Source organism: Pyrus communis, chromosome 7 (genome assembly GCF_041283825.1).
Source record: "Pyrus communis isolate YQ-2024b chromosome 7, ASM4128382v1, whole genome shotgun sequence".
Lineage (NCBI taxonomy): Eukaryota > Viridiplantae > Streptophyta > Magnoliopsida > Rosales > Rosaceae > Pyrus > Pyrus communis.
In genome coordinates, this window is record NC_142571.1 from 9692790 (window position 1) to 9709029 (window position 16240).

The 16240-nt window shown below is 37.7% G+C and overlaps 2 protein-coding genes across 2 annotated transcripts; one reads left to right on the forward strand and one right to left on the reverse strand.

The window, feature by feature from the left end:
- The first annotated feature begins 6056 nt into the window (after positions 1 to 6056).
- On the forward strand, positions 6057 to 7213 carry LOC137733732 (GATA transcription factor 4). The gene is made up of 2 exons (XM_068472896.2): positions 6057 to 6420; positions 6515 to 7213. Exons 1-2 carry the CDS (start codon positions 6220 to 6222, stop codon positions 7049 to 7051), a joined length of 738 nt encoding a protein of 245 aa, XP_068328997.2. The 5' UTR covers positions 6057 to 6219; the 3' UTR covers positions 7052 to 7213.
- Positions 7214 to 10227: 3014 nt separating this feature from the next.
- On the reverse strand, positions 10228 to 14911 carry LOC137733733 (TMV resistance protein N). Its single transcript, XM_068472897.2, has 6 exons — positions 14272 to 14911; positions 13019 to 14117; positions 12617 to 12913; positions 11559 to 12386; positions 10741 to 11341; positions 10228 to 10550 (listed from the first exon to the last, which is right to left on the reverse strand). Exons 1-6 carry the CDS (start codon positions 14769 to 14771, stop codon positions 10357 to 10359), a joined length of 3519 nt encoding a protein of 1172 aa, XP_068328998.2. The 5' UTR covers positions 14772 to 14911; the 3' UTR covers positions 10228 to 10356.
- Positions 14912 to 16240: the final 1329 nt, after the last annotated feature.

Below are 16240 nucleotides of genomic sequence, written 5' to 3' on the forward strand. Positions count from 1 at the left end.
TAAACATTTAGCAATTTTAGCTAATTTAAATACTTAAAATTCAAATACAAAATGTAAAATACATTTTTAGATCGACCAATGTGAGTAATCTTCCAACAAAAACTTCTATTTTCTTTTTCACTTTCATTTCGAAATAAAATACTTTTGATTTTGATTTATCATTTTGGTTTCCATGTAACAGTGTTTGATTTTGTTACCAACTTAAATTGATTTAAATCACAACTTAAAATCTTAAACCTTGTTCTAAGTTTAACTCATAAATATTACTCTAGGATTGTTGAGAGAATAGTGTCCATATCCTAGAATTTGTTTATTAAACAAAAATCAATGACAAGAATTTATATGAAGTAACTTTACTGTCACATAAAGTTTCTATTAATAGTTTATTGTTATAAGGTTTTTACATAACGATCTATTATTGAAGCAAAATGTTACAATAAGAACAAACTTGTTCAGGATAAGTTGGATGAAATGGCTTTACTGTCACATGAAGTTTCTATTAATAGTGTATTATTATAAGGTTTTTTACATAACGATGTATTATTGGAGTGAAATGTTATAGTAATAACAAACATGTTCAATATAAGTTGCTCTCCAAAAGATGATGATAGGGAGACTAAATTTTTTAAACTAAATTGCAAATCAAATGATATATCATCAATAAGAAATAAGTATGTTAATTTACACTTAATTAATAATACAATCATTTACAATCATATCATTTGGTTTGTAAATTTAATTTAAAAATTTTGATCTCTCTAGCATTCATCATCTCCAAAACACCGCATGCAAACCTTACGGCCAATAGAAAGCGACCACTGAGAAGATCAAAGTCCAAGTTTTGCATGCAAGGGGCCGTTTGGTAAGAAAAGGTGTCTCTTATGATCCTATCACGGAAGCAGAACACGTGTCGTGGCCCCAAGCCAATATCTTACTTAATTACTATGTGATGCAAGCCTGGCCCCACATCCCATGTCCACCGACATAGCCCAATTAAGTTATAGTCACTTGACTTTCTTAATTTCTTAATTATATAAATTCCTTTCCGAAATTGGGAGAATCATAATCTTTTCAAACAAGATGGGATTGGCAGAAACATATGATGATCATTGACACCATTAGTTAATTAATTGTATTATTATTTTAATTGATCAGGATTAATGGGCACATGACCATGCACATGCAATGAAATGCGTTACTTTTGAGGAAAAAAAAATGAGTTACCCTTCGGGATCACCATTTTTCGTGTCATATGTGTCACGTGATTCGAGGCATCTTTCTCGCTTATGACAAAAGCTCCAAAAGCTACTTGGTAGATTAATTTTCCATTTAATATTTATAGAGATTTAGATGATCTTCAAGGTTGATGTACATACTTATCGCACACACCTCTCAATTTTGATTATTAAATCGAATAAATTGAAAAATATCAAATAACAAAAATTAACAAAGAATATGTGTAATGTAAAAACAAGTATGTAGATAGCACTACTCCTAAGTAATTAAGGAAATGGAAGGAAAAGAGGTTGATTTGAATGGAAAATCCTTCGTGATTCCACGACTGCAGCTTCCGAAGAGCACTTTCACCCGTTTTCTCATTGCCATGGCAAGAGTAGCCTAATGGCAGTTACTAGCCAATCTAAAAAGTAATTGTCTTTGTGCAACTCCATCCATTTTCCATTGCCATGACAATTACTATTCGCAAATGTATTTTTAATAAGTTTTTTATGCTTTGTTGGTCTTATTCTCCACGTATTATTATCGCCTTAGATTATCGATGAGATTTTCAATCACTCTCATTGTGCAACGTGTCATTATCTATTCATCATATTCGCTCATTTTTTTATATAATATTATCGACCATTCACATCGTGTCACTTGTCCTAACTGCCAGTAATCAAACGATTGTCATCGTGCCATGTCATAAAGTTGTTGGGCTCTTGTATTGAAGCTGTTGCAGTAGCCCCTAGGACCGTAGTTTCTGTTGGCTAATGTTAGCCAAGTCAGCAGGCATAGAGGCTGGTAAATCTTGACCTAGCTTTTGGTCGAGAAAGGGATCATCTCTGAATCCTTTCCTCCTAATCCACCAAATCTTGAGATCCGTCTTAAATTTCAGGTAGACGGGTCATGGGCCCACTCCAACAACATCGATATTGTCCCCACTTGACCACCTGCTCAATCTGTCAGGTGTGGGGTTTTAATACAAAATGTCTCGGTATTAGTTAGAGTGGGGTAATTTTATTTAAGGGGCTTGTTCTCAAGCCTTTTGGTGGATGTGGGATAGAGGAATTCTAACACTCCCCCACCCGTAAAAGACCCCATTTTATGGGTCACACGTGAAGTTCCACAGATCGGCAACCACGTGGAACCAAGCCGGGGCTCACCTGTTCACGCAGGGCCAATGGGGACCCACTCATTCACGTGGCATCTCTCGGCCTATGTGGAGCCAATGGGAACCCACCCATTCATGTGGCATATCTCGGCCTATGTGAAGTCAAGTCGGGGTTCACCCATTCGTGTGGGGTCAAAGGGGACCCACCCATTCACGTTGCAATACGAGCCCGTCCTTTAGCTCTGATACCATCTTAAATTTCAGGTAGACGGGTCATGGGCCCACTCCAACAACACCAATACTGTCCCTACTTGACCACCTGCTCAATCTGTCAGGTATGGGGTTTTAATACAAAAGGCCTCGGTATTAGTTAGAGTGTGGTAATTCTATTTAAAGGGCTTGTTCTCAAGCCTTCTGGCCGATGTGGGATAGAGGAATTCTAACAATCCAGACCGTTGAAATTTGATCTAATGGCTAAAGTTATTATAACTTTTAAAGTGGACCCTTATTTGTAGCCGTTGAATTAAATTTCAACAACTCGAATCTCCGAACATGATGAATTAGAAGGAAGGGATCCGAAGAGGATCCCTTTCCTTTTGGTCAAGCTTCGTGTGGCCCACCTTTTGCCCTCCTCATTACGTGACGGTGGAGTAGTTATTTTGGCTTTTGGGCAATTTAATAGCCTTTACTCTCCACGGGTGGACATGCTCTAAGGCAATGGCAGTGGCAAGACCTAACTCTTAAGTGTTTGGTTGAAATATAAATTAGGGCTTCTGAAATACACAACCAAACTCCAAAACTATAATTCTATTTCTACTCATAATTGAAGTTCATATATATATATGGATTTGAATATCTTAAAACTCATACTTGAGTTTGCACATATCTTAAAACTCATATCTGGGACTAAATATAACTTAGAACTCATATCTGGATCTAAATTAATGTAACTTAGAATTCATACATGAGTTTGAGTATGAGTTTAACTAAGAATTCAATAATGCGATTCGAAGCAAAAATAAATTATAAGTCGTTAGTTCCACCACTTTTGAACCCAAATCTGAGGATTTGAACATCATATTGAAGATGAGATGGTCTAGCTAATAATAAAATGGACGTAAAAAAAACACTCCACGTTTGCTTACTTATGATTATATGCCAAAAAGAAAAAGTTGCTTCGTATGTGTTAATTTGTAGTTCTTTAGAATTTAGATTACATTTACAAACTAATCACATTGGTAATTGTTAATCATTACTGTATGCGAAATATAGATGTGTTCAGAACGGATAAAGCTAGAGAAACCAAAATTTTAAATTAATTTTGTAAACTAATGATGTGGATATAAATGGATTATTTCTTAAGTGCTGATTAACGTGCTTATTTTCTATTAATGACATGATTTACAAATTTGGTTTAAAATTTTGGTCTCCCTAACATTACTCGTCCATAATCTTAAACCATGATCAAATTCACATACACGTAGGAGAATGGTGAAAGAGTGGTTAACTATCAAACAATGATATTGTAGTCAGTATGAACTCGCATGCATCTATAACATGTTTGGGCCATAAGTAAAAATAATGTCTGCTGTCGGACCAACACATCTTTATTTGCACAAAATCGCACGACTTCAGGCTATCAACTTCAAAGATTAGTTTAGGATCTCATCATGGGGCTCAAACCACCACCTCACATCACTCCAACCTGTCCAAGGGCTCGGACAAAGTTCTCTCTGAAGCGCGTCTGCCACAATGACGATCAAAATCCAAAATATCTCGCCTTCTTGTATGCCTATGAATGTGTAATCCAACAGGCTGATGTTGTTGCAGTAATCGTGTGAAACGCCACTTGACACAACTGAAGGCTACCTACCAAGAATTACAATCATTGTCAGCGCTAAATGTTTGATCTACCTCTGCTCCAGCTCAGCAATGAGATTGAGGTTGTTCCTTCTTCACTGCCTATAAATAGAACCATAGGCCTTCAAGTTCAGGACCTTCGTTAAATCAATCTCGAGACATAGCGGTTGAAAATAAATGTCATATCCACTAGTGCAATACACCACATGCAGCAACCCGAACAATTTTGGATTAATTGAATGGGTTACTAGAATGTGTCAAATCAGATAAGCAAATTAATGGAAAGTCTCAATTCATATCATTTTAGTTACATCAGTTTCGGATTAAGAAACTTCAGCCCATGACAAATGTACTGACTATAGTATAACTGCATAAGTTATACAAAACTGTCATTTGGTTCAACAAAAAGGAAATATCCCAACAAAGCACACTGCTTTCATCAAGTAACGTACGTTACAACCTCAAAGAATAAATTTTAATAAAATCAAAACGCTCTTCATACGACTTCAACTTGACTATTGTGCTAATGCCACGCTCTATATTTATCTTTTGAGATGCGAATGGATATATAAAATTTGAAATCTCCAACGTGGGGTCACTCAAAGTGCAAATTAAGCACTAAAGTAAGATTAATTTGTGCTAACTTATAAGTTGATCACTTTGTATTTTACAAGAAAACGTTTTTTTTTTTTTTTTGAACGAAAAAAAAAATTAACGTTTTCTTGTAAAATACAAAGTCAAAGTGACTCTAAACTAGCTAGTTGATATCTTGAGCATACCCAACATTGAAGAAACTATCGGTGTTCATGCATATGCAACGAAATACATTGAAGATGCCATTAGTAAGAGGACTTCTGACACGGATACAACGTTATTTTGAAATGGTATGGTGTAATGTATAAATTTTTCTTTTTTTTTAAGTACAAACAATAGCGTCAATGTCATTATAAGTTTCTCTTAGCATAAAATTTATCATACAACGACATATTTAAAATTAAAAATGGAAGAAACATTAGGGGCAGATCCAAAGGGGTCTCCTGAGTCCCGGGAGCCTATATGTGGAAGTCAGGAAATATAAGGGGACAATCACTAGAAGACCCAATGGTCATTTGGTATGGGACCTATGTCCACAAACTACTCTAGTAAGTGCTTCTTCGGCAGGGCTTGGCAAGTGATGCTATATAGGCCTTTGACATTAGGCGTTGGAAGCTGTCGACATATCTGGGCATAACGACATTTTCATTGAGTACTGGACTAAATGCCTCAATGAAAAAATTTTAAAGAAAAATTTGTGATGTGTGCGCATGAATCTCATAAAATTATAAGAGCTCCAAATCCGAGGCTGGAAAACATAACATTGTATTATTGATCGTTTTGGAGATGTCTTCATTGATGCCCTCTAGCCTAGGTTTATTATACTGTACAACTGATGGGCAGTTTTGTACCTATGTTGCATGAGTAGCATCATCACAAATGAAAAATAAAATATAAATGACAATTTATTTGTTAATTTATTTGCAAGTGATACTCTACTGGATGAATGTTATTTTTACATTACATAGTGATTCAAACATTGTTGATTTTCTAATTTAACATCTACTTTAATAAATTCAAAAAAAAAAAAACAAAAAAAATACTTGTTAATTTATTTATCCATACTGGGGGTTTTGGAGGGTTGTAGAAGCGTACTGGCGTACTGTGCAGCACTAATGTGCTGTCTCTGCCCCTCTCTCTCTGCACAGAAAAAAAAAGCCAGAGCCCCAATTAAAAACACTCGCCACTCTCTCTCCTCACGTTCCTCTGCTCCCTCCTCCATCAATATATCAAACCCCACCCTTCTCCCTCTCTCTCTCTCTCTCTCTCTACAGAAAGAGAGCTGAGCCTCAGAGAGCCAGAGAGAAGCAACTCACACCCAAACCCCATTTCTCTTAACTCACTCACTTTCCTCGGTCTCACTGAGTCACTGCCCTCTCACTCGCTCTCTCTCTGTAGAACTGCAAAGCGAAATAATAAATAAAAGAATAAAAATGGAAGACTTCTTCCCCGTCGACGACCTTCTGGATTTGTCAAACGACGCCCTTTTCTCACCCTCCACTGCTTCCTCCACCAACTCCATGGACCTCCACCACCATCCGCCGCCACTTGACCACCTGCACGGCACCACCACCACCTCCCTTTTCGCCCCCGCCACCACCTACACCGACTTCACCAACAACCTCTGTGTCCCCGTAATTCCCACATTACCCTTTCTCCATTCAATTTCCCCATTTTCATATTTTTATGACGTTTTCTAATTCTGGTTTTGTTTCTGGGTTGCTGTAGAGTGATGACGTGGCGGAACTGGAGTGGCTATCGCGCTTCATCGACGACTCCTTGACCGACGTCCCCGCCACCGACCTAGCCGGTTCCGCATCCTTCCAAAACGAAGCGTCGTTCATGTTTCCCAGTCGGGTCCGCACCAAACTCTCCAAATGGGCCGGCCCGCCTGACCCCCAAAACTCCCCCGCGAGGCCCAACAGGCCTAGGAGAGAGCCGTCGGAAGCGTCCCCTTCACCGCTCAGGTGCACGCACTGCGCCTCGGAGAAGACGCCGCAGTGGCGGGCAGGACCGATGGGCCCCAAGACGCTCTGCAACGCGTGCGGGGTCCGGTACAAGTCGGGTCGGCTCGTGCCCGAGTACCGGCCGGCGGCGAGTCCGACATTCGTGCTGACTCAGCACTCGAACTCGCACCGGAAGGTTCTGGAGCTTCGTCGCCAGAAGGAGGCTTCCCAGCAGCAGGCACCGCAAGAGCAACCACAGCAACACCGTCCGCATCAGCAGCAGTTCTATCTTCACCGCGACGAGTTTCGAGTTTGCTGACATGTGAAACACGTGGCGGTCTCTCAGTTGATGGGTCGTGTGGAAATTTGACCATAAACTATGGGAATTTTTTGTTTTTGAGGCAAAGAAAAAGTTGAAATTAATTTCCATTACTATTTTGGATATTTAATTAATCAAAATAAAATGTATTAATTTTTGTGAGGGGGATTATTGATTAATAAATGAATTTGGGGTGGGCCGGTGGGTGATTTTAATTAGGACCACCTACCAATGCTCTCACTCTAAACAAAGCATGGCGGGCATGATGGGGAGGGAACGGCACGTGATAAAGTGGCTGATCTTGTTTTTTTTTTTTTTTTTGGTCAAACGATAAAAATTAAGTGTCAGATTAAGAAATTGACGGAACTCAAACTCACTCCGTGGTGTAATGGCTGATTTAATATTTTTGTATCACACAATTACAGTTGAGCAATTCACTTTTCCCTTGATAAAAAAGAGTTGGGTAAATAGAATTGTGCTAGCAACCGTCGCTCATACGCTTTGTAAAATTGTTAATGATTGCCAATTATTGATGCATTACGTGACTAACTTGCGGGTAACTTTGCTCTGTTAATGCATTATAAGGTCTCGTTGTCAATTATTGATGCATTGTGTGACTTGGTTGTGGAGCCTTCTGCTCCAAGAAATTAATGTCTTGACATAAATTATGACTCGCTAGATGCATTTGGAAAATCCTCTTGCCCTTGTGAGATGAAAGGAAGCTTTGGATGGGTAATGGATCATCAAGGCGCAAATTAGGGCTTCTGAGGCCCAACATGTGAAAATAGGGGAAGAAAGGAAAAAGTAAGATAAATGAGTTGGTGAATAGGTGTCAAGTTATGGTTGGTGGAACTCCAGGTCAGCTAATGAACCCAAAACATGGAAAAATTTCTCATGCATAAGGTATTTCAAATGAGTTGGATTTTTTGTGCTTGTATAATAGAGGTATTCGTTGATCTACCCTCTAAACTTGTAAAGATTAGTCAATTTCCCCCCTCAACTCTCATAATTAGTCAATTTCCCCATTGTTGTTCACTTTTCTGAATTTTCTATCTATGATTTCGTTAAGTATATCACGTGTTATCCACGTGACCGCCTTTTAAGGGCAAAAATGTCATTTTCTCTACACCTTCTATCTTCTTCCTTTCTCCATCCATGTTTTCTACTCCCACCTAGATTCTTCTTTGTTAGAGAAGCACCTCTTCACCAAAAGAGAAATTGACCAAAAAGAGAGAAGCACCTTAGTTCTTTAGCGTGGCAATGACCTTCGACACCGCTTACAATCCATGGCTCCATGGCACCAATAAGCCCTCCCATGAAACATTTCAAATCATAGCCAACCGATGGCGATGCCTGCTAACCCTCCCATGAAACCCTTCCATTTCAATTTTGTATAAAAGTAGCAAAAAAACTGACTTGAATAATGAAACTCCAAAACCCACCTGCAATTATACACCTAATACAGCCCATAAAGCAAACCCATCACAAAACCCCTAAATCTCGTTCTCCATAATTGTCGAAACCCATCCCCAAACCCCCAACACACCGACGCCACTACAACAAACCCCAACAGTGCCGCTGCACCCAAAAACATCAGGAAACCCACTGGAAGCTTAGCCCGGGCAAGGGAATTGCCGTCTGTCGAATCGGAGCCTCCTGGGGCAAAAATGAAGCGAACGAGCTAGAGAAAAGAGGCTGGGCAATGTGGGTGGGCAAGGAGACGAGGGAGAGTGAGAAGGAGAAGGGAGCTGGGAGAGGTGGAAGGTCAAAAACGTAGAAAAGGGCAAAAATCGATGGGCCGAAGGGGAAAGTGAAGAGGTTTAGCAGCGGAATAGGAAGCGGAGGAGATGACTGATGAGAGGGTTCTGAAGAGGAAGAAGATGATGAAGGTGGAGGAAGAAATCGCGTCGATGGAGTACTGGTGGAACCAAAACGAGCTCGGCTCGGAGAAAAGGAAGAAAATAGAAAGTTTGGAGAAAAATAAGAAGATAGAATGTTTGGATAAAATGACATTTTTGCCCTTCAAGGCGGTCACATGGATAGTACATGACATACTTAACAGAAGAATAGATGGAAAAGTCAGAAAATTTAACAACAAGGGGAAAATTGACTATTATGAGAGTTGAGGAAAGAAATTGGCCAAAATTAAAGTTGAGGGGGAATTTGGCCAATCCTCACAACTTCAGGGGGTAAATTGATAAATACCTTCTTATAATAATCAAACTTATATAGGGGAAATGCCACTAGCACTACGGTCTAAAATATTTTTCTCTACTTAAAGAAGTCTCATGTTTGACTCTTATAGGTGATGAGTTTTATAACTTACCCGTTATGTGACTAAGCAATTTTGAGCTCAACTGGGGCGAATTTAATAGTTGAGTATATTTTGAGCTCATATTGATTCTTGCTGGCCATTTTGCAGGTTTACTATACTTACATTTTACATGTGCATAAAAATTAAAAATATTAATTTACTAATATTATTTTTTTGGTCAAGAATTTACGAGCATTGAGAATACATGTTTATAGATTCGGTCTATAATCTATGTATTTATATAGCAATGGCTTTTTAGCCAAACTAATCTTTAAGATTTCATCTCTTCACTTTGGTCTCTGAAATTTGAAATCAATTCAAGTGGTCACTAAGTTTGTTCATCATCAATCATTTTGGTTATTCCTTGAAAAATCTCCATTAAATAAGGATAAAATGAAAAAAATATCCTTAATTTTTTGTCAAAACATTTTGACCCATTGTTTAATAAGGAAAACACTAAATTAATGGGTAACTGAAGGTTTCATTTTGATGATGACTCATAAAGTGATGACTCATAAAGTCATTATTTCAAATGTATTTTCTAAATTAATGGGTAACTGAAGGTTTCATTTTATTTAATAAGGAAAACATGAAAATTGAATAATCTACTCTTTATGGTATTTATGAAGAATCGGCGAGAAAAGGGATTCATGTATTCATGAATTTTTTTTTTTTTCGAACGATAAATTTTGTTAAATTAGTCTCCGATGAAGTTTGAATCCACATCATTATGTAAGAGCCCAATTCCTTTCTACCATTCTGGTAAAGGTCACTTACATGTATTCATGAAATTGGATGAACCCTAAACCCTTTTAAGAGATTAGTCTTACCTAAAATCGGTATTGAGGAAGAGGGAAAGAGATAAGGATGGGCGGCTGCCATGGCAACCGATAAGAAATTATAAATCCACCCATTACAATTATTCAGATAAAGTAATTTGATAGCACAGAGGGAGGGCAAAGATGATTGTGTCAAGTATAACAAATGTCTTTCATGACCAAGAGAAAGGAAAGCGAGAAAATACTAAAGAAACGAAGAGAAAGAAGACAGCGGTGAATATAACGAAAATCTTGCAGCCTCTTCGACCGCCGGTATTGCTTGCTCTCTCTGCTTCTACCAATGCTTCTGCTGCTGCAACTACAATCGCAAGCGGCTTATCGCCCACCTGCTGCCCTTCTTCTTGGTCTAGACAAAACACAAATACCAGACAGTCCAAGAGATCAATACAATCAATACAGCAAGTTCTTCAAAAATGCAAGTGGATATGGACTTACATGTGTACACTAAGATTGATATATATCGTATTTTAAAGCACAAACAAGAACAATGCCGGATGACAAAGTGAGAGTACGAACAACTTTGCTAAACAACATACCATTCTCTTCATTAGAGTCTCCAAAGATGCTGCGGAACCAATCTTCCTTTTGCCAACTAAAAACATAGTCTTTATCTTTCACCATGGGTCCACCCCACAGGAAGTAGGTTCCTGGAACAAATTCTTCCAAATCCTCATAAAAGGGATGGCAAGGGTCTATGTTGTAGTCTTGGATGCTCATGATCTCATCTTCTCGCTCGTGCACAAGTTGGATGCCGCACTCTTTCACTAGAAATGGAGAATGTGTAAATATTGAAACAGTCACTTCATCGCCACATTCTAATCGATTCCCAAACTTCCAGTGGCTTAACCATGTCATGTCGTTTCCATCATCAGGAATGCCGTAGCAGGAGGGGCCATAGATCCAATTAAGATTCTTGCTTTTGTTACTTATTTTGATCATTACTGGATTAGGCATACCAGAAAAATTATACACACCAGAATTTGCATAGACGGAGAAGATATTCAATCCTTGGATCTTGAAATTAGGAAGTGAAGGCAAAGTAAAAGATATTGAGGACCCTTTACTTGTATGACTGAACCGGCCTGGAACCTCGTTTCCAGGAAGAAATGTGCTGAATATACCATATTCATACAATCCCTATGCCAGATAGCAAACAGTAATTAGTTGTTTTACCAAAATTTAGTTCTTCCCAACTTTTCTTTCTCTAGCTTACATGTCACATGATAATGCACAAACCATCATTGCGTTAAATACCAGTAGTGTGAGCATGTCATGCAAATTTGGAAAAACAATTGGGGTTACATATAGCATTCTTGTGAAAGAGAGAGAGAGAGAGAGAGAGAGAGAGAAGCACCTCAAGGGGACGGATCATGCCATCCCGATATAGCATATCTGGGATGAACATCCTGATGGCTTTCATGGATTCCAAGTTGCACAATCCCAAAAGTTTGATCATTTCTACATCAACTCTTTCAATGGGTTCTAACTTATACCAGTACTCAATCTCAGCAAGTTTAAAGTTGTAACCATGCATAAACCTCTCCGGGATGCACGAAATTGTTTGAAATGTTATTTTTTCCAAGGATTCAGAATGTACTGTAACTAATTCTGTAACTCTCGGTAGCCCCACAAGCGATTTGAGCTTTGAACACCGGGAAAATGCAAGGTGATTGAGCTTCGTGAGGCCTCTGATGCAATCTGGTAGGCTACAAATTGGATTGCTACTTAGATCCAAACTCTGCAATGAGGGTAAGTTACCAAAATCCCTTGGAAAAGCATCATCAGAAAGATTGCATTCCGTTAGACTTAAAACCACTAAAGTGTGAGGAAAAGTGGTAGTGTGTAATCTACTTATTGGAATTTCATCTCCTAGAAACACTTTTAGAGATTCCATCTTTCCCATTTCCATGGAAAATTCATTAAGACTCGAACAACCAGATACAATAAGTGTTTCGAGTGATTTAAGCATAGAAATGCTCTTTGGAAGCTTTGTAATATTTCTGCAACCTTTCATATTCAAGTAAACAAGCTTCTCTAGATTTCCAATGGATTCATGGACATAAACCAAGCTTACACAATCTTCAAGAATAAATCTTTCTAGATTGGGGACCGATGAAAAGTCAGCGGTTTCAATGAGATCATGGGAATGGCTGAGATCAAGGATCTTTAATGCTGGAAGATACTGTAAAACGATAAAATGCAAGAAAGCATGGGATTAATAATTGGCGTTAAAAAAGAGTTAATATGGGAATTGTTCTTGGCACTCCAAAAATCTCATTTTGCACTCCTCATAAGTGTGTTTTTCATTATAAATATAGAAAGTTTGGAGTGCTAATAACAATTCCCGTTAATATTAGCGCATATAAATCCCTAGATTCCCTACAACAGAAGAACAAAACAAAAGTTCAATACCTTTATTCCCTTCCATATTTGTCTTAGGCTACTGTAGTGCATTTCAAGAACAACCATGCTCTCTAAAAGAAGATCGCTGGGTATAGAGTCTAAGGGGAATTTAAGCCAATGCAACCATCTCAATCCATTAGGAAATTCTTCATAGCATCCATTAAGTTGTACATAACTAAGCTGGAGGAATCTCAACTTGACCATCCTTTTAAATGCCTTGGTTTCCAAGACAACCATATTCGATTTTCTTGAAGGGCAGTCCGCAGGATGCATGTTCAGGGCAAGACCTTCAATTTTTTTTGAACCCTAATACAAAAGAAGAAAGAAAAACAAAAGAATTTGGATTGGTAACACACACTTAAACACAAAAAGAGGAAAATTCATCCATAATTACAAAAGGAAATTTCTTACATTCTTTTCTCTCAAGACATTGAGAGAATCCTTATGATTCCATAATCTGCTACGTTTCTCAGGCTCTTTCGATTCTTGGCGAACAATTTCTCTTCCCATGTCCCGAATCATTTGATGCATCTTCACTTTATTATATTCATCAACTGTTACCAAACATCGGTCGATGAGATTTTGAATGCCAACAATTGTAAAGAAGCCGCATCCATCTAGTATCTTGACAATGACATCCTTATCCTTTCCAATAAAGAAACATGCAATGTGGAGGAATAAATTTTTGTCATGGTCATCTTGTAAGGATTCGTAGCTTAATTTGAGCTTATTCATGATGTCACTGTTTGGAATAGCTTCCAATTTCTTCAATGCACTTTCCCATACATCTAAATTTTGCCCCGATAGAGAGGAACCAAAAACTTGAAGAGCCAATGGAAGTCCACCGCTATGCCTTACTACTCTTTCTGAAAGTTCGATGTAACCATCAATTGGATGGTCTTGTCCAAAAGCATGCCAACTAAAGAGCTCCAATGATTCAACATGATTTAAAGTTTGAACATTATGTACCTTAACAGCCTTCTGAGACTTTAACAACCATGCACGCCTAGTTGTTATAATGATTTTACTTCCTGGATAAAACCAATCTTGCATTCTAAGTATTGCATCTAATTGGCTCGTATGATCTACATCATCAAGAACGAGAAGAACTTTTTTGCAGCTAATGACATCTTTAATCTTAATTATTCCCTCGCTAATACTATGTATCTTCACTTCTCTCCCACCCAATATATCATAGAGAAGTTGCATTTGAACTTGTACCAAGCCATTAGGTCTTTCAGAAATTTCCCTGATGTTTTCAAGGAAACTTCTTCCTTCAAATCTTGAAAAATTTGAATTGTAAACAACTTGCGCAATGGTTGTCTTCCCTATTCCACCAATACCACAAATTACAAATATGCCAACATTGGATGATCCATCTTGTAACCATAAAGTAATCTCTTCTACTCGAGAATTGATACCAACCAGGTAAGGGGCAACACTTAATGGCGTGCGACTTAATTTGGCTTCGATCACTTTAACAATTTTCTTGATAAACTTTGCCTCATGCCTAAAAAATTGCAATCGAAATGACTTCAAATGATCAAAATTATAATGTATATAAGAGGTAATTTAGTGACAAAGTTAATCCACTAGCTAGCAATAAAAAGATAATCTAATTACTGAAACTTCATAAAAATAAATCAGTTGTAGTAGGAGTTTACCCATCATTTTCATTTTGTAAGACCATCCCTGCTAGATCTGCAACTTCTGCAAGTGCTGCCCTCCATCCATTTACCCTGTCCTTGCTCAAAGATCGATTTTTTTGGTGTCTAGAAAATGCTTTCGCAAATGATCCAGTCTGCTTCCTCACCTCCGATGGATCAATGTCATAAAACACTGGTATAACTATATTTTTAGACGCCTTCTTCCGTTCAAGGATCATCACAAGCTCGTCAAGGCACCACTTGGAAGAAGCGTAGTCTTTTGAAAACACTATGACTGAACTTTGAGAATGTTGGATTGCTATCGGCAGCTCCAACTTAATATCTTCCCCTCTCTCAAGTTCATCATCATCTCGGAAAGTTCGAAGGCCTGCACTGACAAAGGCTTCATAGAGGTGGTCGGTAAAAGTCTTGCGAGTGTCTTCGCCTCTAAAACTCAAGAACACGTGATAAGTACTAGAATCGGAAGACGAGGCTTCTCGAGCTCTAACGAGAGCCATGGATGAACTCAGTTCTCTTGCTGGTAATTACTCTGCTGATCATAGAGATAAGGTGATACCAATGTCCTTTCTTGGTCAAGCAAATAAAGATAGTCTACCCCATCGACTTAAAAGCAATTGGAGTAACATGAAGGTACATATGCCCTCTCTTTTTTCACTCAGCCAAGAAAAGGAAATCAGGTTCCTTACAACCATAATGCATGACAGCTTGGTAAAACTGGGGCAACGTGTGAATTTGATAGTGACATAAATTGCAAGATGCCAAACTTTTCTTAATACAAGTGATATAGGGAAGCATAAAATTTGAACTTCGGATATTAGGTGCAAAGAAGAATACTTTTAACCAACTTAGCTACAAGTCTTTTATGAATTAAAGATATAAGTAGTATTACAATTTAGTGATATTCTTAATTATTAAGGTTGACTTATTAGTTAGCTTAGCCTAAATCAACACCTCTTAGAGTCGAACCTAAAACTAAATTGGAAAAATGGGACTTTTTCTTTCTTTTTTGGTAAATATATATGTGACAATTTTTACCTTATATATAAATATATATATATATACACACACACATATATTAAATAAATGCATATATCGTAATCAAGTCCTATTGTCAATGGAAAATCAAGTGGGAGGGGGAGAGATTCCCTTTGCTTTTTTACAAAGGTTGTCTTGGTGGGTTTGTGTGGTGGCAACACACACAAATATATTAAATAAATGCATATACCGTAATCAAGTCCTATTGTCAACAGAAAATCAAGTGGGAGAGGGAGAGATTCCCTTTGCTTTTTTAACAAAGGTTGTCTTGGTGGGTTTGTGTGGTGGCAACGGCATCATGCGACTAAGGTGTAGGTTCATTCACAACGACTTTCGGGAGACGTTTACTAATCCATAATTAAATTAAGATGAAATGAATTGAGGAGGAATTAGAATGAGGATGAATTGAATTGAGGAGGAATTGGAATGAGGTGGAATCATAATCAGATTCTTGTTGAAGTTGTTTACTAAAACTGCCTGGAATCTGAGTAGGAATGATGTTGAGTTTATATAAGTTGTTTACTAATTCACTTCAATTGGAATGAAAACTAGATTGATTACTAAATTGCCCTTACATAAATAACTTATTTTCTTACTAATTAATTAAATTAAATTCTTAATTAAATTTATATAATAAAATTTATTTATATAAAAATATTTAAATAGGTTTTATTTATTTATTAAAAGATGGCATAATGAGTGTCAAATGAAGAGCAATGTTAGGATAATCAGAAACAAGTGAGGGCATAATTGGTAGAAGAAATCCATTCCGGATTCCTCAAGTGTCAAGGAATTGAAATACCTCCCTCATGTAGGGAGTCCAATTCCTCCAAAATTAGGAGTTGGATTCCTTAATGCGCATGAACCTCACATGTATTTTGATTTCCTAAGATTACATAAACAAATGTGTATCCTGTAATAGGAATTCAAT